This window comes from Pezoporus occidentalis, unplaced genomic scaffold, assembly GCF_034315485.1.
Source record: "Pezoporus occidentalis ecotype Australia unplaced genomic scaffold, CSIRO_AGI_Poc_V1 ctg23, whole genome shotgun sequence".
Classification (NCBI taxonomy): domain Eukaryota; kingdom Metazoa; phylum Chordata; class Aves; order Psittaciformes; family Psittacidae; genus Pezoporus; species Pezoporus occidentalis.
The window spans coordinates 2,456,899-2,482,436 of record NW_026914180.1 but is presented as its reverse complement, the minus strand read 5'-3'; the positions used below and the strand labels follow the sequence as shown (position 1 = coordinate 2,482,436).

The 25,538-nt window shown below is 41.6% G+C and overlaps 1 protein-coding gene across 1 annotated transcript; it reads left to right on the top strand.

Annotated features, from left to right (window-relative positions):
• EXOG (exo/endonuclease G) lies at positions 1–23,861 on the top strand. The gene is made up of 6 exons (XM_062621397.1): positions 1–192; positions 1,310–1,459; positions 5,317–5,456; positions 7,209–7,285; positions 10,009–10,123; positions 23,272–23,861. Exons 1-6 carry the CDS (start codon positions 45–47, stop codon positions 23,731–23,733), a joined length of 1,092 nt encoding a protein of 363 aa, XP_062477381.1. The 5' UTR covers positions 1–44; the 3' UTR covers positions 23,734–23,861.
• The last annotated feature ends 1,677 nt before the right edge of the window (positions 23,862–25,538 follow it).

Genomic DNA, 25,538 nt, shown 5'->3' with positions numbered 1-25,538 from the left:
GTGTGGCTCAGAGAGCCGCCTCGGATGCCCCTCCGCCAGCCGCCATGGCGGCCTTTCCGCGCCACCGCCGCTTCCTGGGCGGCTTCGTGTGCGGGGCCGCGGCGGGCGCCGCTGCATCGTGCTGGGCTGCGTGGCGGCTCCTCCGCAGCCAGAGCCAGGCGGAGCCGGGTCCCGTGCCAGTCCTGCTGGAGGGTAAGAGCCGCGGGCTGAGGGGAGCCCGGGCGCGGCGGCCCCGTGGCTCTGCGGAGTTGGGAGCCACAGCGGGGCCCCAGTCCCAGCAGCCGCCCGTCTCTAAACCCTCTCCCTCCTCTCAGAGGGGTTTTCTCCCCGCTGTATCCATCCCAAAGGTCCCGGAAGGGCCGGAAACTCCCCTTGTACGTGCGTCGGGCTGGTGGGGAGGTTATTTGAGGATGCTGGGCTGTAAATTGAATTAAAAACGCAGCTTCCCAGCGCTACACTTGCTCACACTGAAATGTTAGTGACATCGAGGAAAGTGGCTTGTGCTGCTGCCGCGATGGCTGTGAATGTCCCGTGTTGCAGTGGAGAGCAGTTGTTCTGTGTGATCAGGTAACGGCCTCATAACATGCACACGCATAGATACAGATATATTTATTTTTAAACACACAGTTCATGTCAGGCCGTAACTGAGATTTAGCTGTTGCTCGCCCTGGGGAGATGAGTCCAGCACGGGTGGTAGCTGTTCAGCTAGGAGCGGGGGGAGCAGGGGAGCTGCTGGGGGGCACTGAGGCCTGGTGGGAATGAATGGTTTTCTCTGCAGTCTGAAGGTTTTAAAGTACTGGGAGTGTTGGAAAGCACAGGAAGAATGGCTCTAAAAACGTGAGTTTCTGTTGAACAGATGTCTGCAAGATGATTAAGTCAGTAAGACAGATGTAAACATTCCTCCATGAGAGAAAAATGTTACTTGCAAAAAACCCTAAACATCTCCAATTGAAGTTTTCATTAATTCAGCAGAATGTAAGCCTTCCCAGTGAAGGCAGTATTCATGCTTGTTCACAACTTGTACAGTTCAGTTTGTGAGGAGGAGTGCAGTTTCTGGCTCTGAAGGGTGAAATGTCTGTATGGATCCTGTTAGATCCTCATGTGAGGACATGACAAAGAGCACAAGTTTTTTAGTAGAAGGGAGCTTCACTGGATAGCTCTCTTTGTATTTTTTTAAGTCTTAATTGTGGCAGTAACCTCAGGTAGTACCCTATACAGTATGTTTACATCCACTGAAATGCTTTTCTTACTGGTTTGTTTCTGGCCACAGTTCACCTGCGGATGCCTTCCTATGTGTTTTTCTCCTTAGAACCGGTAGAAGAGTCTTTGCTGGAAAAGTATGGATTCCCTGAGGCTGGAACAGAGACCAGATGTTACACAAATCATGCACTGTCTTATGACCAGGCAAAACGGGTGCCCAGATGGGTGATTGAACATATTTCAAAGCAGAAGATGCTGGGTATGTAGGTATTTATTTATTTACCTTTAAATGACATCTAGAATGGGCTGTGCTGTTCAAAGAAGGTAGACCTTGGAGCAGGCAGGGAGAAAAATCCCACAGTGATCTCTAGGCATGTATTTTTCCATGGATTCACAATCCCACAGAAGGCAGCAGGCCTCTGGGTAGATGTTAGCATCACGACAGTATTAAGGCTGATGTTGCCAGTGATTGAAGAGATCTGTCACTGCAGTTTGGCAGGATTCTTCAGTATTCTTTCTCTTGTTGGGACTAGTCTGGTATTGAACAATGTCTTGAAGGCTGCAAAAGACACTTGGCCCAGTGGGTTGAGTATGAAAGTGAGGAATGAAGAACTATAGCTACCTTCCATGAGAAATTTCTGTTATGAACAGTCCGTAAACACCAGATCAATATAGCTGTGTCAGTGTAAACACTGAAGTCATGCTGCAGGAGGGAATCTTAGCATACATCTTTTAATCATGAATGGAGAAAAAATGGAACACTGAAAATTAAATTTTCTTTACCCTATTCAAACCTGCTTGAGCACATAAAAATTGTTCTTGCTTCCTTAGCTAACGTAGCTCTGTGGTCCGGTTTCTCAGTTTACAGAGTGCTCCTTATGTGTGAAGCCTTGTGAAGTGGCCAGACTGTTTAATCTACAGAATTTAGAGGTTTGCTCAGAATGAGAAGGAAAGATGGATGCCTATTTGTGAGATAAAAATGGAACAAAGGGTGTCAACAGTTGTAATCGTTCAAAGCTAGATAGAGCATTCCCTACTGACTGCAGCCATTATTTACTTTGATGCCATTCTGTTGTATTTTCTGATGTGCATTATCTGATATGCTCTCCCCCGTTCTTTAAGCAAGACAGAGGCTCAGTGATTTTTTGCTGTCAACAGTGAATGAAATATGAGTAGTATACAGTCATTGTAAATTAAGTTTATAGCATTAGTTCAGCTTTTGTAAAGCAAATTATTAGTAATGGAGATAAGTGTATAATTGTAAAATGTTTTATGGATGCAGTAGCCCTCTAAATATATTTTAATCACTGTCTTCAAATTACCTTTCAAAATGAAAAGCCTGATCCTGAAAATATTTATAACCATCCCCTAAGTAGCATCATTGATTCCACTTCTCTCTGAGAAGAAAGCAGTAATTCCAGGCTTACTTTGGAGTGGGTCTTAACAGCCGAATTGTTAAAATATTTTCCAAATTATCAGATTCAGCTAATCTGCAAATTGAAATTTTGCATCTTGATGCATTCAGCTCCAATTTATGCCTGATAGCTACCATAATGGAGATTTGTTGCTGTTCAGGGAAGGTCACAAAAGCCAAGTCTTAGAGTTTTGAAAGGATGTGGTGTAAAAAACCATATTTTATTGGCAAGTAAGAGATCAAATGTTTAAAAACATACATGTAAATGAGGTGTACAAAACTGGTTACAGAAGAAATTAACCATTTTTATCAAGACAGTGAGTAGAGAATAAATATATTTTTCCACTTCTCAAGTTAATTGATAAATTGTGCTTTGTCTTAAATACTGAAATTAAATATGATATTTTAAAAATAAGAAGCCTGTTGTTTTGCACGCTGATATACTTGTCAGTGTCGCTCCCAAAGCATCAATCCTGTCTTGAAGTGTCACATGCTTTACCAAAAATGAAAAGTGAAGCTCTTTCCTTCTGCCTGCACTGCATAAAGTTCCTCTAACCTCTGCTCTGTTTTGACATCACCTACATGGACATACAGACAGATGATCCTGGGTTCTTCAGAGAGTTGCCAAGTGGAGAGCGTGTACCACACTTTGTTCTCAGTATGTAGCACAGGGAAGCATAGGGTGCATGTGTGCTCAGTAGCAATATTGCTGTGACAAAAAAAAAAGCCAGAGTGGGTGCAGTTTGTGTGTGTATGCATAGTCAGCTACAGAAGAAAGAATAATTTTAACAACTAGCAGTGATCACTATTGAAAATTGTCCTTCATGTTGTTGCAACAGAAAATGCTTTATAAAATGCCAAGTCTGAGGAACATTCTCTCGTGAGAATACTGATTCGTGCTTAAATGGAAAGAGACTACATAACAGTCCTGTGAAATTATGCCTAAGGTGACACCTTGAATTTTATTAAAAAAAAATCAGTATGCTGTACATACTTTGAATTATTTTATCATTTTGGGGAAAAAAAAATGTGCACAATAGTGATGGTGCTCTAAGCCAGTTATTTTTCAACTGTGTTCTATGCTGCTGCCTGTGTGGAGCCATTGCGCAGGTGCAGCTGAGTCAGCCCTTGCATGTGCCTCCACTGCTTCTCTGCAGCACGCTCCTTAACCATGGAAGATCTTGAGCCCCATGCCATTCCTCAAGAAGGGTGGTGTCTTATTGGAGGCTGTCGGTGCCAGAATAATTCATGCAAGTCTTGTCTGGCCGTCACTTTTCCAAGGAAAGCAGTTAGTGTTTGTGAAGGAGTCCTCTCAAAGTTGCAGCCCACTCAAGAGTACTTTCTTCTACAAGGAGCTGACTGGGAGTTTACACACTGCCAGTACACAAATACAGGTATATGGTCAGCAAACGTGGGAAGAAGGCACAGGCTGTCTAGCAAAGACAGGGGCTTAGAATGGGCTGCCACCTCTGCAACAGTTAAGTTAGCTCCCCTTGCAAGCATCCCCCAAAATATTTTTCTTTACCAGAGGAATTTAGGCCTAGCCGTTTTTTGTGCATAATTCCCAAATGTCTGGAAAGGCAGCAGGGGAATCTTGGAAAGGAACATGAAAGCTCTACACTTACTTCTGTGCCTGTGAAGCTCAAATGACTTAAAACTTTCTCCTGAATGGGTTTAGTATTTTACCAAGTGTAATTTTATCAGTATGCACCCATTCTACTTCCAGGCTAGACTGGAAGAAATGCAAGAAGAAATACTTGTAGTGGCTGAAACATAAAAATGGAATTCCAGTTGGTGAAGATCTGTGTGTCTCCATTGCCCTAAAAAGTGAATCTGTGCTGGTTTATATCTTTATCAGCCTTTTCTTTAATATTAATCTGCATTTATGATAAGGCTAAAGTCCTCACCTGGAGTATTGTGTGCAGTTCTGGTGTCCTCAACATAAAAAGGACATGGAACTGTTGGAACAAGTCCAGAGAAGGGCCACGAGGATGATCAGGGGACTGGAGCACCTCCTGTATGAAGATAGGCTGAGAAAGTTGGGGCTGTTCAGCCTGGAGAAGAGAAGGCTGCATGGAGACCTCATAGCAGCCTTCCAGTATCTGAAGGGGGCCTGTAGGGATGCTGGGGATGGACTCTTCATTAGGGACTGTAGTGACAGGACAAGGGGTAATGGATTAAAAGTTAAACAGGGGAAGTTTAGATTGGATATAAGGAAGAAATTCTTTCTTGTTAGGGTGGTGAGGCACTGGAATAGGTTGCCCAGGGAAGCTGTGAATGCTCCGTCCCTGGCAGTGTTCAAGACCAGGTTGGATGAGGCCTTAGGTGATACGGTTTAGTGTGAGGTGTCCCTGCTCATGGCAGGAGGGTTGGAACTTGATGATCTTAAGGTCCTTTCCAACCCTAATGATTCTATGATTCTGTGATTCTGTGATTTTGCTTTTGGTTTTTTTTTCTCTGTAAAACAGAAGGCATGTTAGAATTTCTAGTGTGTTGTGAGGAAGAATTTAGAACTGGAGCACAGATATTTAAGCAGAATTATTCTTTTTTTTTATGGTTGAGGAGGAAAATAACCCATTTAGCTCAATGTTTTGAATCCTTAAGCATTGATCATTTGGCAGGCTATGACAGAACCAGTTCTTTTTGTGTGGTTGTTATGATGTTGTTATAATAACCTAACAATTTAGCATGTTATTCTTCAGGCAATGCAGACCGAAGGCACTGTAAATTCAGGCCAGATCCTAACATCCCACTAATGTTTAGTGCTGTCAATGAAGACTACCTTGGAAGCGGATGGTCACGAGGACACATGGCACCTGCGGGAGATAACAAATTTTCAACAGTAGGATTTTTTTCTTTCTTTTTAATTTGTGTTTATCAGTCAGAAAGGATCTAAAGGCCCTTAAAAGTGATGTGTGATGTTCCTTTTGCAGTCTCTTTTGAGTTGGAACATGATCTCATTACTGATGCGCAGACCTAGACTTGGAGTTACAAGGTCTGTCCCTGACTGAGCACTGTAGGATGCTCTCACAGACTGCTTCAGGTGTCTAAATCAGGTGCATCCTCTGGTGACATACCTCTCTTCAGTAAACCACATCTAGATTAGCTTATTTGGCAGAGATGGTGTGAGTATATCTTGTACAGTGTAGTGTTAAGCAAGTCTTCCCAACTTCTTGTGTGTCACATTGTCTGTCTGTAAAATGGTGATAACCTTCACCAAACAAACCTCGAAAGTGTCTTCTGAAGCTTGGTTAAAAGGAGACAGGGAATGATGACTTCATTCTGGCCAGCAGGTGCTGAGATGCTTAAGGCTAGATTGGGCAAAGCAAAGATGCTGTTAAGTACTGTTCTGTATTGGCAAGGGGATTGCCTGGATGATTTAAAAGGCTTTTTTCTTTCAGGCAGTATGTATGAGGTAAATTAGACCCTTCTTTTGCCATAGTTCTTTCACTCTATAAAATGTCTTCACCTGTCATTTATTTGAGCTGTAAGAAAGCATGCCCTAATGCCTTGGCCGACTAACAAAGCAGCCTTGGATTTATTGGATCGTCTTGTGGAATGTGCCTAATGCAGCAATTTGTCAATTAAGAAGCAGTTTGAATTTGTATTTCTGCGAGTTAGAACAGTATGCAGTGGGGCAGAGTGACAACACAGTGGAATGTGGTGGAGGAAAGAACAGTTGTTTTATTTCTAATAGAAGTGTCTTTGTGGTTATTTATGTGTGGTATCTGGGGGCATTTTGCTGGTAAGCTACTCGTGTAGAGAGATCCTGGTCCTGGCTTGAAATGCAGTGAGGTGATACAATCTTCCACAGTTTAATTAGTGCAGGTAGTGTTTGCTCATTATCCTAAGGAGTTTTGTCAGCCCCTTCACTTTGAAGAAGTAGTGTGTGAAGAATGTTCACAAGTACAGGACCTATGAAGGCACTGGAATGGGTTGCCCAGGGGGGTTGTGAATGCTCCATCCCTGGCAGTGTTTAAGACCAGGCTGGACGAGGCCTTGGGTGGGATGATTTAGCCCACGGCAGAGGGGTTGGAACTGGATGATCTTAAGGTCCTTTCCAACCCTAACTATTCTATGATTCTATGATTCTGTTCAGAGTGGTTTATAATGCTTTTTAAAGATAAGCAGATATGTAGATGCTTGACCATTATGGTCTCATAAATCATTTAGTTGCCTGCATGTTATGGATTTGTAAAATATTAATGAATATTTTTAATAAAACCATTTCTTGGAAGGAAAAAGCTCGCCATTAGGCAGTCAAATAAAGGAAAAGCATGGGTGAAAGCATTCTTCCCATTCAGAAAGAAGACAGTACAAAACTGACATTGGGTGAGAGTAATTCCTGTGCTTCTAGAACTGGATATTCTTGTGCTATGTTTCTATTAAAAAAAAAATTAAAAAATTACTTACATTTTGCATCACCTCAGTTATTCACCTCTGAATCCAAAATAATTTTGTAGATGTTCTGACTTAGTTTTTATCTGTTCTTTTCTGTTGATAAAATGAAGACTAAACTAAAAATGTATCTTGATCCAAAATCTTCTAAAATGTGTGTTTAGCTTGTAAATGTTTCTTTCTTTTCTCTATGCAGAGAGCTATGGCTGAAACATTTTATCTGTCTAACATCGTGCCTCAGAATTATGAAAATAATGCTGGATTTTGGAACAGGTGAGAAACTACTTGTAAGTAAACTATGTGAAAAATATCAGGCAGTGGCATAAATAAGAAATTCTATATTTATAGAGCTTTTTTACATCCAGGTATTCTGATGCTTTTTATAGGCTATCTGTAGAGATCATAGGAACTTTCTCCGAAATGAAGAGCAGTCCTTGCGGTGCAAGAACAGTATAACGACTACTTTAGTTCTTTATTAGGTCAAACTGCAGGACCTTTATTTAGAATAGATAAAATTACTTCTTCTGGCTGATGTGGATAAAGGTACCAGGCTTAACATTTCTGCCCTTACAGAAAATTCAGTAGAAGAATTGGACAACTGAGTGCTTCCCACTGAGTTGTGACTACTTCTGGTCTAGGGCATTTCTTCAGGTTCTGGCTTCAAGGAGCGGTCAGGCACATTTTCTGTCACTTGTGAGAACTGGCTGGATTGGTTTGGAGGTAAAGTGAGTGGTTGATAAATTTAAACTTTCTTCACTTCAGATTTTTATTCTTTCATTCCTTTGAGCACAGAAGAACATTAATAAAAGTAGCATTCATTTAGTGTTTCTTGCATAGGACCTATACAATGTTAAGACTCAGAAACAGGAGGGAAAAATGATGAATTTCACAGTGTTTGCTCAAAGGAAGGTTAGCAAAATTATGTACAGCATTTTACTGAAAGTCTACAAGAAATGTATCATCATGCAACTGCACACTGCTTTCCAGTTTTACAAGAATGCATGTAAAATCATATGAGGCATTCAGTAAGGTTATACTGTTTTATAGACAAATAAAATGCTATAACATTTTAAGAGGGTTTTTTTGTATTGTTTTAATGTATGTGCGTATAAAATTTACGTATACCAGAGCTAGGTATTTGTACCAGTTCATGGTTGGAAATCCTCTTTATTTCCCTTGAGCAGGATCTCTGCATAATTATGAAATCATGGGGAGTATTTGACAAATTTCCCTTGGCACTATCACCCCCCAATTGAAGCAGCTATTACCACTTTCTCCCAACCTCAGAACTCTGTTCCTACAGTTTAAATACATGAGCAAGGTGTTGGTGCCACTGGTTTTGTCAGTCACTTGTTTAGTGATAAATAGTTTTAAGGATACTATGTTTCATATGTGTTGTATCCCTTCCTGGCTTCAGAACTGTCTTCCTTTCTCTTTTTTTTTTAATTGCTTGCTTCTTGAATTCTCTTCTGAGGTGCAGGTAGACAATACAGCTTAGTCAGTTTGACAGTCTTTTTTTCAGTTGAGTTCACCCTCCAATCATGTGTTCTTGCTGCTTTCCCAGTTCCAGCGCTTGTACTAGCCAAACTGCAGTAAGTCAGTTCCATTTCCTAACCCAGTTAAACTGATCTGCATTTTGTTTTATTTGGTCATGTTTCTGATGAATTAGAAAATGGGACTAGCTGGTGAGATGAGTGCCAGAACCAACATGGAAGACGGAGTAGGACTGTTCAGCTGGGGCAGACGAGGGGCACGGTAGGAAAGGGGGATCAGGACTGCATCTTTCAGCAGGGCTGTTAGATAGTAAGCTGTTAGATTAGTTCAGTGGTGTGGTCTAACTGCACCTTAGTATTTATTCCTCATTCTCTTCCCACCAACACGCATACTTCTTTCTCTCTTGATGTTTTACTACCATTTCCTGTCTTGTTTTGAGAGTGATTTTGTGGTTGCTGTAACCTGATCTCTGTCCCTACTGCCACTAACAGCAGTTTGCTCCCCAGCTGCATTTATTCCCATCCTTTCCTGTGCCGGGCGGTGCTTTTATTGCCATGCTGTGAAACAGCTGGAGGAGCTGAGCTGCTTGGAAGCAAAGCTGATGATGGCAAGAAGAAAAATAGCTTTTGGTCAGTGTTTTGGTGTATCACATGAAGAATGGGCTCATTCCTGCTAATTCTGGTGTGTGTGAGCTGATTCAGCTCACTAACCCAGCACAAAAAAAAAAAAAAAAGAAAAAAGGACTGGTTTTGTTCAGGATTGTTGACAAATGAGGAGTACTTAAGGTGGCCTAAGGGAGAGTTAGGAGGAATAGGGATGAGACAGAGGAGGAGGTGAAACTTCCTTGTTCAGAGGCAGCCAGATTGGCTGGGCTGATCATCACGTGTTCTGGTCTATTTGTACATTTGATTGAAGTGCAACTCTATAACTAAAGTTAGTCTTTCTGGAGTTACCACTTTATTTTCAAACAGTTTTGTATTAAAAAGTAAGTAGACTTAGTGGGAATGGCACATAGAAACTTTCCTAAGTATGCTGGGCTATGGAAAGAGCAGTCTGTTGCAGGATGTTGATTCCTTGGGGAAGAACATACAAATCCAGTAATGCAGTAAACGTTTTGAAGCAAGAACGCCACAAACTGCTGTTTAAAACAAGTATTTTACTAGTCCCAGGTGACCATCAACAGTATCCTTCTAGTGTGAAGTGTGGGAGTTAGGCATAGTAAGTAGAGAACTTGGATTTTCAGGACAGGTGGTAAGGCTGCAAAAACCATTTTCAAATGCGTGCAATAACACAAGCATATCTGTAAGTAAGTTAAACTGGACAAGTAGGAAGTATGACTTGGACCTGTGTTTTACCTTTGTTGGCTTGTGAGTGAATTGCATGAATTTGCAGAAATGCTTCCAAACCATCAGGACCTCATCTTGCCTTTCACAGTATGTTTCAAAGATTATGATTGTAAGTTTTCCCAGCTGATTTTACCCTCTCTGACAAATATATTCCAGAATGGAAATGTATTGTCGGGAACTGACAGAGAGATTTGAGGATGTTTGGGTAGTTTCTGGACCTCTGACCTTGCCTCAAACAAATGATGATGGGAAGAAGAGTGTTACTTACCAGGTATGTATCTATGTGGCTGGGTTAACAGTACAGTGACAAATACTTATTTAATTGTTTAAAATTGATCCTGTAGCTTGATAAAACAGGGTTAAACTTCCTAGTACATACAAAACATACTAAATATCCAATACTAGTAGGAAAAAGTTCAGTAGAGCTGTTGTATCTTGCCTACACATGAAAAAGTAGCTGGGCTTGCCCCAGTGGGGCAGCACTCCAGAACTGATGAAGACTGGGAGGCCTCCTATAATCCTAGGGTGAAATCGGTGTGCTCAGCTTGCTCCCTGGAATGTCTGTACACCAATGCGTGCAGCATGGGAAATAAGCAGGAGGAGTTAGAAACCTGTGTTAAGTCAGGAGATTATGATCTGGTGGCAATTACAGAGACGTGGTGGGACAGCTCACATGACTGGAATATAGTCATGGAGGGCTATGTCCTTTTCAGGAAAGACAGGCCAGCCAGGAGGGGTGGTGGGGTTGCTCTTTATGTGTGGGAGCAACTACAATGCACTGAGGTCTGTGCAGGGACAGATGACGAGCGAGTTGAGAGTCTGTGGGTGAGAAGGGGCAGGCTGGCAGGGGCGATACTGTTGTGGGTGTCTGTTACAGACCACCAGATCAGGGTGAGGAAGTTGATGAGGCCTTCTACAGGCAGCTGAGAGCGGCCTCACAGTCACAGGCCGTGGTCGTCATGGGGGATTTTAACTTCCCTGATGTTTGCTGGAAGGACCACTCAGCAACCCAGCCACAGTCCAGGAGGTTCCTCCAGTGTATGGATGATAACTTCCTCCTGCAAATGGTGGATGAGCCGACCAGGAGAGGAGCTGCTGGATCTCATCCTCACTAACAAGGAGGGTCTGGTTGAAGCAGTAAGGGTAGAGGGCTGCCTTGGTTGCAGCGAGCACGAGATGGTGGAATTCAGGATCTTGTGTGGTAGGACCAGTAGAATAGCAAGTAGAATTGCAACCCTGGACTTTAGCAGGGCAAACTTTGGCCTTTTCAAGCAATTGCTAGGGGAAATCCCATGGGCAAGGCTGTTTGAAGGTAAAGGGGCCCAAGATAGTTGGTTGGCATTCAAGGATTGCTTTTTCCGAGCTCAAGATCAGAGCATCCCGACATGTAGGAAGTCAAGGAAGAGGGCCAGGAGACCTGCGTGGCTAAATAGGGAATTGCTGGGTACGCGCAAGTGGAAGAGGAGAGTTTACAGGTCATGGAAGGAGGGGCTGGCCACTTGGGAGGAATATAAGGCTGCTGCTAGAGGATGTAGGAAGGCAGCTAGGATGACTAAGGCCTCCTTAGAATTAAACCTGGCGAGAAGGGTCAAGGACAGCAAAAAAAGCTTTTTCAAATACATGGCAGATAAAACTAACACCAGAGGCAGTGTAGGCCCACTGATGAGCGGGATGGGTGCCCTGGTGACAGAAGATACAGAGATGGCAGAGTTACTGAATGCCTTCTTTGTCTCTATCTACTCTGCTGCAGGCAGTCCTGAAGAGCCCTATACCCCTGAGACCTTAGATGAACAGAGCGGTTTGTCTTAGTGGATGAGGAATGGGTTAGAGACCAGTTGAGCAATCTGGACATCCATAAATCCATGGGTCCAGATGGGATGCACCCGCGAGTCCTGAGGGAACTGGCGGAAAGTCATTGCTAGACCACTCTCCATCATCTTTACCAAGTCTTGGGAAACGGGAGAGGTGCCTGAGGACTGGAGGAAAGCAAATGTCACTCCAGTCTTCAAAAAGGGCAAGAAGGAGGACCCGGGTAACTATAGACCGGTCAGCCTCACCTCCATCCCTGGGAAAGTGATGGAACACCTTGTCCTTGGTGCCATCTTAAGGCATATCAAGGATAAGAGGGTTATGAGGGGCAGTCAACATGGCTTCACCAAGGGGAAATCATGCTTGACCAATTTCTTAGCCTTTTATGAGGAAATAACACGGTGGATGGATGATGGCAGAGCGGTGGATGTGGTCTACCTTGACTTCAGCAAAGCATTTGACACAGTCTCCCTCAGCATCCTCACAGCTAAATTGAGGAAGTGTGGTCTGGATGATCAGGTAGTGAGGTGGACTGTGAACTGGCTGAAGGAGAGAAGCCAGAGAGTTGTAGTCTATGGGGCGGACTCTAGTTGGAGGCCTGTAACTAGTGGAGTGCCTCAAGGGTCAGTACTGGGACCAGTATTATTTAATATATTCATCAACGATTTAGATGAGGGAATTGAGTGTACTATCAGCAAGTTTGCTGATGACACTAAGCTGGGAGGAGTGGCTGACACGCCAGAAGGCTGTGCTGCCATCCAGCGAGACCTGGACAGGCTGGAGAGTTGGGCAGGGAATAACTGGATGAAATATAACAAGGGAAAGTGTAGAGTCCTGCATCTGGGCAGGAACAACCCCAGGTTCCAGTATAGGTTGGGGAACGACCTGTTAGAGAGCAGTGTAGGGGAGAGGGACCTGGGGGTCCTAGTGGACGACAGGATGACCATGAGCCAACACTGTGCCCTTGTGGCCAAGAAGGCCAATGGCATCCTGGTGGGTATTAGAAGGGGGGTGGTTAGTAGGTCGAGAGAGGTCCTCCTTCCCCTCTACTTTGCCCTGGTGAGACCCCATCTGGAATATTGTGTCCAGTTCTGGGCCCCTCAGTTCAAGAAGGACAGGGACCTGCTGGAGAGAGTCCAGCGCAGGGCAACGAAGATGATTAAGGGAGTGGAGCATCTCCCTTATGAGGAAAGACTGAGGGAGCTGGGTCTCTGTGGTTTGGAGAAGAGGAGACTGAGGGGTGACCTTATTAGTGTATATAAATATATAAAGGGGGAGTGTCACAAGGATGGAGCCAGGCTCTACTCAGTGGCAAACAATGATAGGACAAGGGGTAATGGGTACAAACTGGAACACAAGAGGTTCCACTTAAACTTGAGAAGAAACTTCTCAGTGAGGGTGACAGAGCACTGGAACAGGCTGCCCAGGGAGGTTGTGGAGTCTCCTTCCCTGGAGACATTGAGAACTCACCTGGACACATTCCTGTGTAACATTATCTAGGTGTTCCTGCTCCGGCAGGGGGATTGGACTAGATGATCTTTCGAGGTCCCTTCCAATCTCTAGCATACTGTGTAAACTGTGTAAAGTACAATTTTGAAATATTTTTTTTTTACTTACAAAGAGAGATCTATTAAATGTCTGTTCAGTCTGCAGTAAAACTGTTTTCTAATTTCAATAATACATGACAGTATTTAAGCAGAGAGTGGGCTTCACTGATGTGTAGTCATCCGTTCAATCATTTATTGATATATTTTAGAAACAGTGCAATACAGAGGTAGTGTGGGTTTGTCAGAACTGTGTTGGAATGCCTGTGCTCCATTACTTTCAAAAGCAGTTGTTTGCTGAAACGTTTCATTCAAGTTCAGTAGGTTTTAGGTGAATGCAGTATAATCACTGGTCCATGTTACTGATTCCCGCCCCCTCTGCCCCCCCCCCCCCCTTCTTTTAGTCACCCTTTTTTATTACCTGCTTAAAATACTCTGAAGATTTTGGAGTGTACAGTCTCTAGAAACTGTCACTGACAGACAAAAGATAGGCTATCAAGTTGAGAGATTAATTTATTATTGCTTATCCTGACTTACTCTTTGTAAGCAAGTGTTCAGACATCTGTAGGATTTGAGCATAGGAAGATATTCAAGGAGTGAGTCTATTGCCTTCTGCCCCTACTGTAATGAGATATTATTGCTGTTTTCAGTTGCTAAATGAAAGCTAGCATAATGCAAATAATAAATGCTGTATTTTGTGCCTCTTGAAAAAACACTTTTCCTTGAAAATGAGTGCTTGGATCAACTGCAGCTTCAGCTGTTGAGTGGTTCAGCTGTCCAACTAGTTCTCTGAGGAGCAATGAGTGAGCTCGCTATAACAAGCTCCTATTTCAGAGGTATATGAGAGAGACAAACAAGAGAGATGTTAGGCTTTCAACACTGCCTTGTTTAGCTATAAGATTTAGGCATTATTTCTCCATCATAAATACACATTTGATTTCCATTTGATTGAACTTGGAACTCTGTCATTAAATAATGTAATTTTTCTGTTCACTTTTACATTTTTATTTCTTTGAAAACTGTCCCTTATGTTCCCACCTGCCCATGGCTATAATCTTGACTGTGATGAAATTACAGCTTTGGTTTTGGGTTTGTCTTTTTTTTTTTCAGTCATATGCATATGAAAATGCAGCCATAATAATTTATCCCTTTCATGTTCACTGTCAGTTTCAACTTCATCTCTCACTACATCCTAGTGAGGAAGGTGGCAACTGTGCTTGTTTTCAAGTGCATACATGAGCTGTGGTTAAGGGATACCATAAATTAGCAGCCAAGCCATCTTTAGACTGGCAATAGTTCCTTGCCAACCAAAGAAAGAGTGCTGACTTGGCTACTGCCCATTATATTTTCCAGTCCTTTTCCATGTCTGCTAGTGCTGATGACGTGTCACATCCTTCCACAAGATGCTTAATTACCCAGTACAATAGAAAACCATCCATTCTGGACTCTTTATTTGCTTACTGGGCTTGTTTTTTAGTGCTGTAGAAAGATAAAGGAGCACACAGAGGAGTCCAGTGCTTACTGGTGATAGCCTGAGATGTGTCCAAAAGCACGAAGCTAGGAGCAGGATGAAGATGTTCCCTTTCAACAGTCTTCTGCCGGACGTTTGGCTTGCTGTCATGCAAAATGGCACCATAATTTTCACCAGGCTTGCGCATAGTTTGCTGGAGATTGCCTCCTTGCAGCTGTCAGGATATTGCATTTTCTTTTTTATCTCTAAAGATACATTGTCGTCTTGCATAGCAAAAAATTAAAAATCCTGAGCTGAGTTGAACATTTTGTATCTGGAAATTATTTTCAGGAAGCAGTTGAGTCATCTGTCAACTGCACCTATCAACTGCTTCACTTTAATCTTGGTCACCTTTTTCTAGTTTTTCTCTAGAGAACGTGTTTGATTAGAAGAGAAGGATTACATTTTCTGGAAGATGATTGTTGCTCTCCATTTAGGTTTTGAAATGTAAATTTTAGTATTCCACAGGTAAAAATAATAGCAGGCACTGCATTTTACTGCCTTTATTCAAAATAACGTGATACCAGGGTAAGGTGATGGAATAATAGGCACAAAATGTCCATGCTGCTTTGATTATCATATCGTTCTGTTCTTGGCTGTTGCCAAGATGTCTTCATCATCTTTGGCTTTGATGACAACTCTGGTCTTTTTAATAAATGCTTTCTCAGTTTCGGTCTTAATATAAACTAGTGAGATTGTAAACAGTGGAATGATGGTATTCAGGTTTTCATTTTACCATTTGGCCACATCCTTTGCTTGGCTTCCTATGATGAGATTCAATATATAAATTGATTTTTATTTCAGTACAGTTAATGCTGTCTGCAGGTAGGAAGAGTTGGTTTTCTTTGGGGTTATTTCCTTTTTAAAAAAATTTTAGTTCCTTTATTTAGGTCCTCTTTAGCAACACTCCTAAGTGTAAATAAATACAGGTTGAGAATTGTTTTACAATTTTGAAATCTCTTTATGGCATAAGATTTTGTGCTTGCCATTGTCCTTTGGGGAGAGAGACTTCAGAGTAGAGTGGTATGTTGGGTTTGGGTTGTTGGGGTTTTTTATTCCTTCTTACAACAACACTACACTTAGAAGAGGGAACACTGGCTGGAGAGATGTTCTTTTCAAACAGGTACCTTGGCTATAATTGCAGTTAATACTGTTGATTTTGGTAGTCTGGGATTGTGCTCCTAAACCATGAACGCAAAGAGCTGGCAGCTGAATGAGAAGGGAAGGTGGTACTTAGTTGTCTTTCAGAGTGAATTCTGCTAGGTTCAAAAAAATGAAAGGCTTTTAGTCTTCATTGTTTGGGCTTATGAAGCTGATGTGAGAGGATGTCCTTTTCATTTGTATGTGCTGTTTAAGGAGAAGTGCTGTAGTATATGCAGTAGTGCTGAAACTCATGACCTGTAGTCTGGCTATGTGATGGTTAAGGCTGAGCTTCCTTCTAGTGTCTTCCTTCTTCTTCTCTGAGACTAGAACTGTGGAAAAAAAGAAGACGCAGAAGTACTACAGTGAATGTGTCTGCACTGGTTTGTTTCAGATCCTCTTATTAATCTGTTTCCTTGTTTTTGTCTAAAGGAGTGGTGAAGTATGTATCCATGGCTTTACAGGCTGGTGTTTTTCTCATCAGACATCCAAAAAGGTTATTTTTAGACCACTATAGAGGAAAAACAGAGCATTGGTCATGGCATTGTTCCCAGTTCCTGCTTGGACTCTGGTACCATTTGCTGTTTAGTTCCAGAAAGGGAATTAACCTTGAACTCCTTAGATGCCAGTGTTGTTCTGTCTATTGGCTGAACTTGCTGTATCCTCAGATATGTTCTGTCATTTCATCCGTCTCCAGCAGAGGCTCTTATTGCAAAGAGTAGATTGATGACCATGCTTGTATCTGAAAAACATATTTTGAGAATATATGTAAAATAGAATGCCAACAAGAAAAATCTGTCCTCTGTCGCTGCAGAGGCAGATGCAGATTTTTCATCTTTGTCCCGATCAAATCAAAATGGCATTGTCTTGTTTTATACATACTGTTCTCCCCTGACTGTCACTTTAGGGATTTTCCTCTGTCAGCAGATGTGGAGTTTGAAATACAATTTTTGCAGTAATTCTACTGTATCATGCATGATGCTGCACCCTTCTTATTCCCAATGCCATCCTAGTAAACAATAATTTAAGAATTGCCTGTGGTTGGTGAACAAAAGCACAGTGTAGATAACATCTTGTTTGTTATTCGAAGTACACATTTTTGGGTACTTTTTAGTGTATACTAAAAATACAAAGCTCATACTGGAATTATGTCTGCTGTTTAATTTTCAAAATTGAATCATGAGCCTGGGCCAGAGACATGCAATAACTGTACCAGAAGATATACTTACATGTCATCTAGTTCTGTGGCAACAAGTTGCACCTCTCAAATAGAAGGTGGTACTTTATGGTTTTCCCTAGTCAAATTTCAGAATCACTAGAGGTTTTCTCTTAGCCAAGATACTATATGGAAAGGAATTTTTGTTAATGGAGGTAAACCTGGGGACTCTGACTCTTTGGTGACTGCTCCAAATGGGCTTAGGGCCATGGAGACAACTAGTAAGATTTTGGTCTGTTACATATATCCCATAAAACTTAACATACAAAGGGCTTGGTCTTAGATCAGCTGGTATAAATGACTAGAGCTCTGTCAGCCCTAAATTTAGACATGATGTACAAATGAAAATAATAGATGGTGGGTTAAGATTGGAGGAGAAGAGACACCAAAGGATAGATTTATGAGGTTGCTTTTATTTAGCACTGTACCCATCCCAAAGGTCCTTTTATTAGAGGAAGCGTGGTAATAGAGATTGTAGTGGATTCAGTGGTAAGAAACCTAAATGTCTTCTGTAGAAGTAGTAGTCTGTAAAAATCAAACCAACCAAAACCAACCAAACAAACAAAAAAACCCAAACCCCAAGCAAACTAAAAACAGGGGCTGGGGTTTCTGTTTTTTAAGGCCATAACTATGTATTTAGGCACAGTATTTTTTTTTTTTTAGCATGTCTTCATTTCTTTGGGGTTGGGTTTTTCTTTCTTCCTTTCTTTTTAGTATTTCCAAATGATTTGGCAATAGCAGTCAGACCAATTACAACAAATTAAATTTTCCTGAAGTACATGCATTTGCATTTTGAAGTGCTTGGCTGTGCAGTGTTGCAGATTGTTACTGTGCTTTTTATCAGTAGTGTTTTCTAGTTTTTGTATTGCTAGGTCTGCCTCAGTTCTTACTGCCATCTGACAGAGTTCTCTCAAATATTTGGGGGAAAACACTATCGACAGAATCAGTGCTGCCTAACATGAATCTGAAAGGAAATGGATGAAGGCAGTTAATGTTGTCACAATAATCAAGTAAATAAAATTATACTGCTAGCAAAGGGAATTTTTTATACTGCTAGAAAGTCTGTTATTATACAGAATTTAGTATCAAATTATAATAAAAGCTCTGGATTGTCAAAACTGGTGTCATATCAGCAGGAATTATATCATCTATAATAAAACATCTGATGGATCTGGTCAGTGTCATACCTAAAGTTACAGCTGAAACAAAACAAGTACCTGTTCAGAGAAAGTCTTATTTTGGGTGACAGGAATGATGTCCTTGAATTCTGTCCATCAGGAAATGTGACAGAAGCCTTAATTTTGTTACTGCCAAATGTAGGTGGAAGTACACACACAGAATTGTGTGTATGCTTGTTTTCAGTCAGTTGTGGTTTCCAGTATGGCTTAGTTCTAAACTCTGATTATACAGGAAGAGTTAAGAAACAGTTGCTGGAGTATAGAAGGAATTTCTGGAGCTATCATTTTAATTTATTTGATGATGGTACCCTCTGATGCAAGGAGTCTTCAGTTTGCGCTATCCTTTAAGGCATGATTGAATGTGGTTTCTATTTACTGGGTTCTAAGAGAATCTCAGATAATTGCCAGACCAGAGCTGGCACTCGCTGCTGAAAGGCTAGTCCCTTCTCTGCTAATTCTCTTCACGGCTGATTTTCATTTTCTAGTCACTAGGGGGCAAAAGACTACTTTTATATTCGTGATTACTTTCTTTTAGAAGATGGTAATTTTCTTACCACTCTGGGAAGCTGTAACAGGTCCAGTATAAAATGAAAATATGGTAACATTTATGTATGTTTTAAAATTTCTAGTAAAAGTAACAGTGTTTTCTTTTAATATAATCTCAAGTGTTCTGCTGTTACACCTGGCATATTCCTTCCTCCTGTTAATGTAAGAATGCAGTTTTATTTCTCAGAAACTCCAGACTTTAAGGGACTGTAACTTTTAGGGACTGCAATTTTTAGGGACTCCTTTGCTTCATATTTATCTGACTGCCACCACATAGGTGACGTTAGGTAATGTCATGTGCCTCAGCTTACTGTAGATGCCATTAGCAAATTTCTTCATTATGTATTGTGATACTTAAGCATTCCAAGGATGCTACCAATTTTGTCCTTCCAGTTTTAAAAACCATGACCAAGAACAGATTTGGCTAAAATTCTGAGGAAGGCCGATCTTAAGACAACTCCTCATCCAGCGATGTAGCTGTTGGGCCAAATTTATCAAAGCTCGCTGTTTTAAGAAACAAATTCTCTTTGTTTTAAGAAGCCATGTTACTTCTTCCCTTATCCTTATCTGTCCCTGTGAGCTGTTTAAGTTTGTATAACTACTTACCAACATGTTTGTTGTTTTAGCAATATGTAAACACCCCTAAATGTCAGTAATAATAAAAACCAATAAATACCATGCTGAAAATGGCCTTATCATAATGTTGCATTATTAGATGACACTACTTCAGTCACAGGGCTTCAGGCAGCACCAGATCACCAAAGGAAACAAGAGCAAAGCAAAAGTGAAAGGAATAAGCAGCCACAAAAAGGTAGAGCAGTGAACATTTTTATGTTGAACTGATACAGACAGCAAAGAGAGGTAGTATCTAAAATTTCACATTGGTTTCCCAGATGATGATGGGAAAGGAATATATTTAATACTATAAAAAGAAGGCTTTTAGCTGGAGGGTCTTTATTTTTTTTTTTTTTCTGTTATGAGGCTGTTGAAAATTTGAAAGATTAAGCAGAATTTTATTGCAGTAGCAAAATGGAAGTTTTCAAAGGATTACACAAAAATTTACTTTTTGGCCTGTTGCCAACACGGTATGAAAGCGTGTGGGACAGCAGTGATTTTCAACAGGGTATTGCTGTATTTTCTTGCTTGTATTAGGGCATAAGATCTTTTTTGAATCACAGATACTATTTAAAACTGCTGCTCTTCTCCAGCTGGGACAGAGCTGTTTCAGGCATTGATTGCTGAAAGATCATCTGCTGCCTATGGATAGACTAGCACAAATCAAGTCAACATCTGTGCATGGATAATCTTAACCCATTTTCTCTTCTGTTACAATAGGAGCATATGCTATCTGCCTCTGTTAAGCATGCATTGAGATAAATGGGATGGTGCAGATCAGAATAGTGATTCAGACTGCTGTTAGGTAAGAAAATCCTCTAGGTGGCAATAGGAAATGAATTGTTGAGTTTGGTTTTCCTATTTACTGCTTCTGTTGCAAACTTCACTTCTACAGAATCACACCTTCTTCCCCTGGCTGTTGAACTGTGTGTGTGTGTGTGTGTGTGTGTGTGTGTGTGTGTGTGTGTGTGTGTGTGAAAACTCTGTGGAAACATTCACCTGCAGCTTCTGTATATACTCACATAAAAAAGCAAATTGTGGTATATTAGAGTGTAATGATGGAAATATTATGGCATGCATTTCCTTGTCAACAGAAATCGTTGGGTCACACTGGCAGTATGATTTTTTGGTGATGAATCCTGTGTGTGGTTCACATAAGTGTTAAACTGCAGAAAACCCCCCTTACATGTTCCTTGTCATGCTTTTTCTTCTGTCAGAGAAATCAGGCACACTCCTTTGATGTTATTCTCCACCAGCAGAATTAGCTGGGAATAGAACTTTATGCCCCATTTTATGTAAGGAAAGGACATTTGTGAACTCTGGCCATTTGGCAGGTTGAAGTTTGTTTTAATCACTTTAACAGTATTAGAACTCAGTGAAGTAATTACTTACAGAAGTAGAGTATTGCTATCCAGAAGACTAGTGTAAAGCCTTTTCACTACTTAAATTTTATTTAAATCCTAAAAAGAGAGTTTATGTGGAACTAAATTGGTACATGAATTACATGTATGGCCATTGCATGTATAGGGCTGAATTGTATTTAGAACTACATTTCTGAAAAGGCCAAACCTTCCTTCATTTGTAACTAGTCCTTTCTTTCTTGCTTTGCTTCCTTCCTTCCATAGGTAAATATACTATGCATAAATGTGCATTATTTTGCATAGAATATATATATTTGCATCATATTGCATAAGCATAGGGTCTGTTTTCCCTTAACACCCACTTCAGGCATTCAGCATTTCCATTTCATACCTAACTATTTTATGTTCAGCTCTATTCATTCCCCAGCCTTTCTATCCACCCACTCAGTTCTCAGATTCAGTCTCGTTCCCTCTGCTAGCTCACTCAACACGCATTCACCTGTTTGTTTTACATATGTCATATACCCCCTAATTGGAGATACTTGTAGCAGCTCCATCTGTATGTTTACCCTTCCTCTGGTCTTTTATACAACAGAAGGAGGATGCTGGTATGTGTGTGGGAGGTATTGAGAAGGGGAGGGAGCCGAGCTAAGGGGGACCTAGCACATGTACATGTATTTATAGTGGGACAAAGTATGTGAAGAAGGACAAAGCATGCCTGGAAAAGGCAGTGCAGGCCATACTGCACAGGAATGCTGCAAGTCTGGAGACTAGTGGCCAGGTTGAGCATGGGGAACGGGGTTTATTATCACTACTGCCTTCTCTCTGGAGGCTGCAGGTGCACCTGTGCGTAGTCTCTTCCTTCTCTTCTGCCCTGCCCTAGGAGCATGCAGAGAGTGGGATTGTAGTGCAGACTTTGCAATCCCAGGGGAGAAAAGGGCTTCCAGCCTTTTGCCTTCAACAGTCACTGGATGTACTTGGTTGAATATGGAAATATGAGCTCCTTCCTGTCCCCCTCAGGGCTTTTTTTCCACTCCGGAAGCTTCTTGGCTGCCTGTCTCTCACCCGCAATACGTTGTATGTAATCCCCAGTTTGAGTGCCACCTATCTCAAATAGGTTAAGCTCACAACACCATTCATGCTTGCTCTGGGGCCCAACATGAAAAGGATATGGACCTGTTAGAGCAAGTCCAGAGGAGGCCACAAAGATGATCTGAGGGATAGAGCACCTTTCCTATGGAGGCAGGGTGAGAGAGTTGGACTGGAGAAGAGAAGGTTCCAGAGAGAGCTTAGAACAGCTTCCAGTGCCTAAAGGGGGCCTACAGGAAATCTGGAGAGGGTTTTTTTTACAGGGGCATGTAGTAGGACAAGGGGGAATGGCTTTAAACGGAAAGAGGGTAGTTTTAGGTTAGGTATTAGGAAAAAGTTATTCACAATGAGGGTGGTGAGGCATTGGCACAGGTTGCCCAGAGAAGCTGAGGCTGTCCCATCCCTGGCGGTGTTCGAAGCCAGCTTGGATAGGGCATTGAGCAACCTGGTGTAGTAGAAGGTGTCCCTGCCCATGGCAGGGGGGTTGGAACTAGATGGTCCCTTCCAACCCTAACCATTCTGTGATTCTATGATTTTGTAATTCAGTTTTAATCCACCAGATAGCACAGTGTGTTGATGCATAGTTTTTAGTATATTTTAAAATTATCGGTGCATCAGTCAGTTTTGATTATTTATGCCATTGAACCTAAGGAGCTGTAACTCTGGTTTCACCCACACTGAATGCTAAATGTAAAGTGCTTTGACACGCAGGAGTTCTAATTTCCCTATCAAGACATCTGTCATTGAAAGGATAAGTAGATTTGCCATAAGGCATTTATTTATTGCTTACCTGTTTCAGTGACTGCTAGATGTCTAGGCAGAGCTTTATTTAGGAAAAATTTGGTGGCATAAGCGTGATCATTTTATTAAAAAAAAAAAAAAACACAAAAAATCCACAAAGAAACACAAACACACCAAAAAATGTTTAAACTACACCAAAGCCATGAAATAGCCTAGTTTAGGGAAGGGGAGGAAAGTATTCTATAACAAAGAAATCTAAGAGCACATGTTTGACAGAGATGGTAGTAGTGTTACTACTAAGTTATTGTGCATGAAAAACTTTAGTAAAGGCTTTGCTTTCTCCTGAAGGCTTTTTCTCTGGCTTTGGTCTAACCAGTAAGACTTGAATTCTGGTCAGTTTAAAACCTAAAAGCTCTTAAGTTGAACCATTGTGAATTTAATGCAAAGCACAGCACTATGCGGACTGCTCAGGGGAAAATTAACTCCATCCTAGCCAGACCCAGTACAAGTGCCTTCCACCTCCGCTTCTAGTCTGATAATGTTGCACATGATTTTGGTGGGTACGTAACATGCTGTGGCTCCTTTTCAGAGGTTGTAGGATTAGTCTTGGTTTTTTTTTTCCCCTCAACTGGTAAGTTCTGTATCTGAAACATGAATTTCCTTTTGACAGGTAATCGGGAAGGATGATGTAGCTGTGCCATCCCACCTATACAAGGTGATCCTTGCCAGGCGGAGCAGAACATCTACAGAGCCCTTGGTACTGGGGGCTTTTGTGGTGCCAAATGATCCCATAGGCTTCAGTCACCAGCTGCCTGAATTCCAAGTAAATATTGAAGATCTGGAAAAAATGTCAGGTTTAGTTTTCTTCCCCCAGGTGGACAAAACCAGAGATGTTAAAAATATCTGTGAGGTGGATACCTGTAAACTGATGGGCTTCAAGGAATTTACATTATACATCACTGCTAGGAAAGTGCAGAGTGCCCGTACATTGCATCGGTTGGAGAAAGTCATGTCAGAGTTAAGGGATGCAGGAATTGAGCCTGATGAATATCTTCTAAAGCTTCACAAGAAGAAGGAAGAAGAGCTACTGCAGGAAAAACAAGTCACAGCTAGAGAGGGGAAAACTGGCTAAGTACTTGTTCAAGAAGATGTTTGGGGTTTTGCACTTTGAAAGGGGAGCTGAAGGCAAACACAAAGACAAGGGCTGTATGAATTATCCTTTTTTTGAGTTGTGAAAACAATAAAGAAACATTTGGAAGATGGTGGGTTTGGAGTAATATTCATTCTCATGTAACATGATGCATACACATGATTTGCTGCAGTACTTAGATGTGGGAAATGAAAATGACCCCATTCTGGCATGAATAGATTACTGGACCTCCAGAAAAGGCTTTGTGCTATTTTCCAAGTGAGACGTCAGACTCGGGGTTTGTGTGGAATCCCTTCTAGGAATATTATAAAAATAGACAGTAGACACCTTGGGAGAACAACTGGAACATGTTTAAATGTAATTCCGCTTGCAAATGTCTTTCAGTATGATACTGTGGAAGCAGTGGTACTTCCTGGGATTTTTTAAAATTAATTTAGAAATATTTCATTTAACACTCTTTTATTAGAGACCTGTAAGACATAATGGAATCCCTTACAGTCTTCACATAGTGGTGTTAACCAAACCAGATCGTCTCTTACCTCTCCTGACCTTGTGTGCTTGGGATATTTTAGCATGTCAGTAGCTGTCAGCTCTTGTGATTTGCAGCAGACTTCTTCCATTAATGTATAATTCTGAATTTAAAAAAAAACAAGAATAGAAGCAGAGTTTGCACAAATTGCTGTCAGGGTCAGTGGAGTCTTCATAAATTAATATAAGCTTAATATTTCACTTTCACCACTAAGTTTGGATAAACGTGTTTTCTTTGATATTGCTTGATTTGAGAGGTGTGCACTGCTTTCTTTTTGTTTGTGGTTGTCACTCACTGGGGTTTTTCCCCAGCATCAGTCTTTGGTATATAAATGTCACAACAAAACTCCTTTGTGAATGCAGAAGATTGACTATAAATGCATTTCCGGTTCTGCCTCAGCAGCAACTGAAGTTGGTCAGATTTGCATTGGCTTGAGAGGTTTAATGAAGGGTTTTTTTTTCATTAGTTTTGTACTTGTGTGTACATCTTGAATTCCAGACATACTTGAATTTTGGACATAAATTAGTGTGACTCATATCCTGAGATTTTAAATCTGGAAAGAAAGAGTAAAAACTTTTTAGAATACTTAGAATTTTCTTTTACTGGTAATACTCTATGTAAATTTGAAGTTGTGTCATATAGACACCTTCAGTAGTCTTAATGTGAGAATTAATAGTTTCTGAGAATGGTCATGTACTGCCGGGCTGAATCAGGCTGTTTTCATAAAGGATGAATCAGGAGCATTATTTGGATGTTGTGAATCATCAGCTGGATTTTATAAGAACTATATAGTTTCCTTCATTTCAGAGAAAAAAGCCAGGAGTGGGAATCCTCAGAGGGATATTGCCTTGGGCCACCAAGCCCCAAAGGTGCCAGTTTTGCACGGCGGGGGTGAACCACCCTTCACCTTGGAGGCCCTCCCTTCCCACAGCTACTGCTGGACTTGCTGCAGCTTCTGTTCCTGGACTGTCAACCGGCTCAGCACCTCCTGGTCCTGCTTCAGGGAGGAATATGACATGGTAGTGCCATGCAGGGCAGGGGTGGCTGTCCGCCAGGGACAGACCCAGTTTACTGGGCAAGTGGCCACGGGCTCTAAGTGCCAGCAGGACATCTGCAGCATGGCTTGAATTTCTCTCCATGCTGCTGACTCATACAACCCAATCTGGGGTGGGGAGCAAGGGGCTCCCCAACATTACACTGAAGCACAACTGGCTGGAGGGGAGGGGTGGGCCCAGCAGCCCCCTCCCAAGCCCCACAT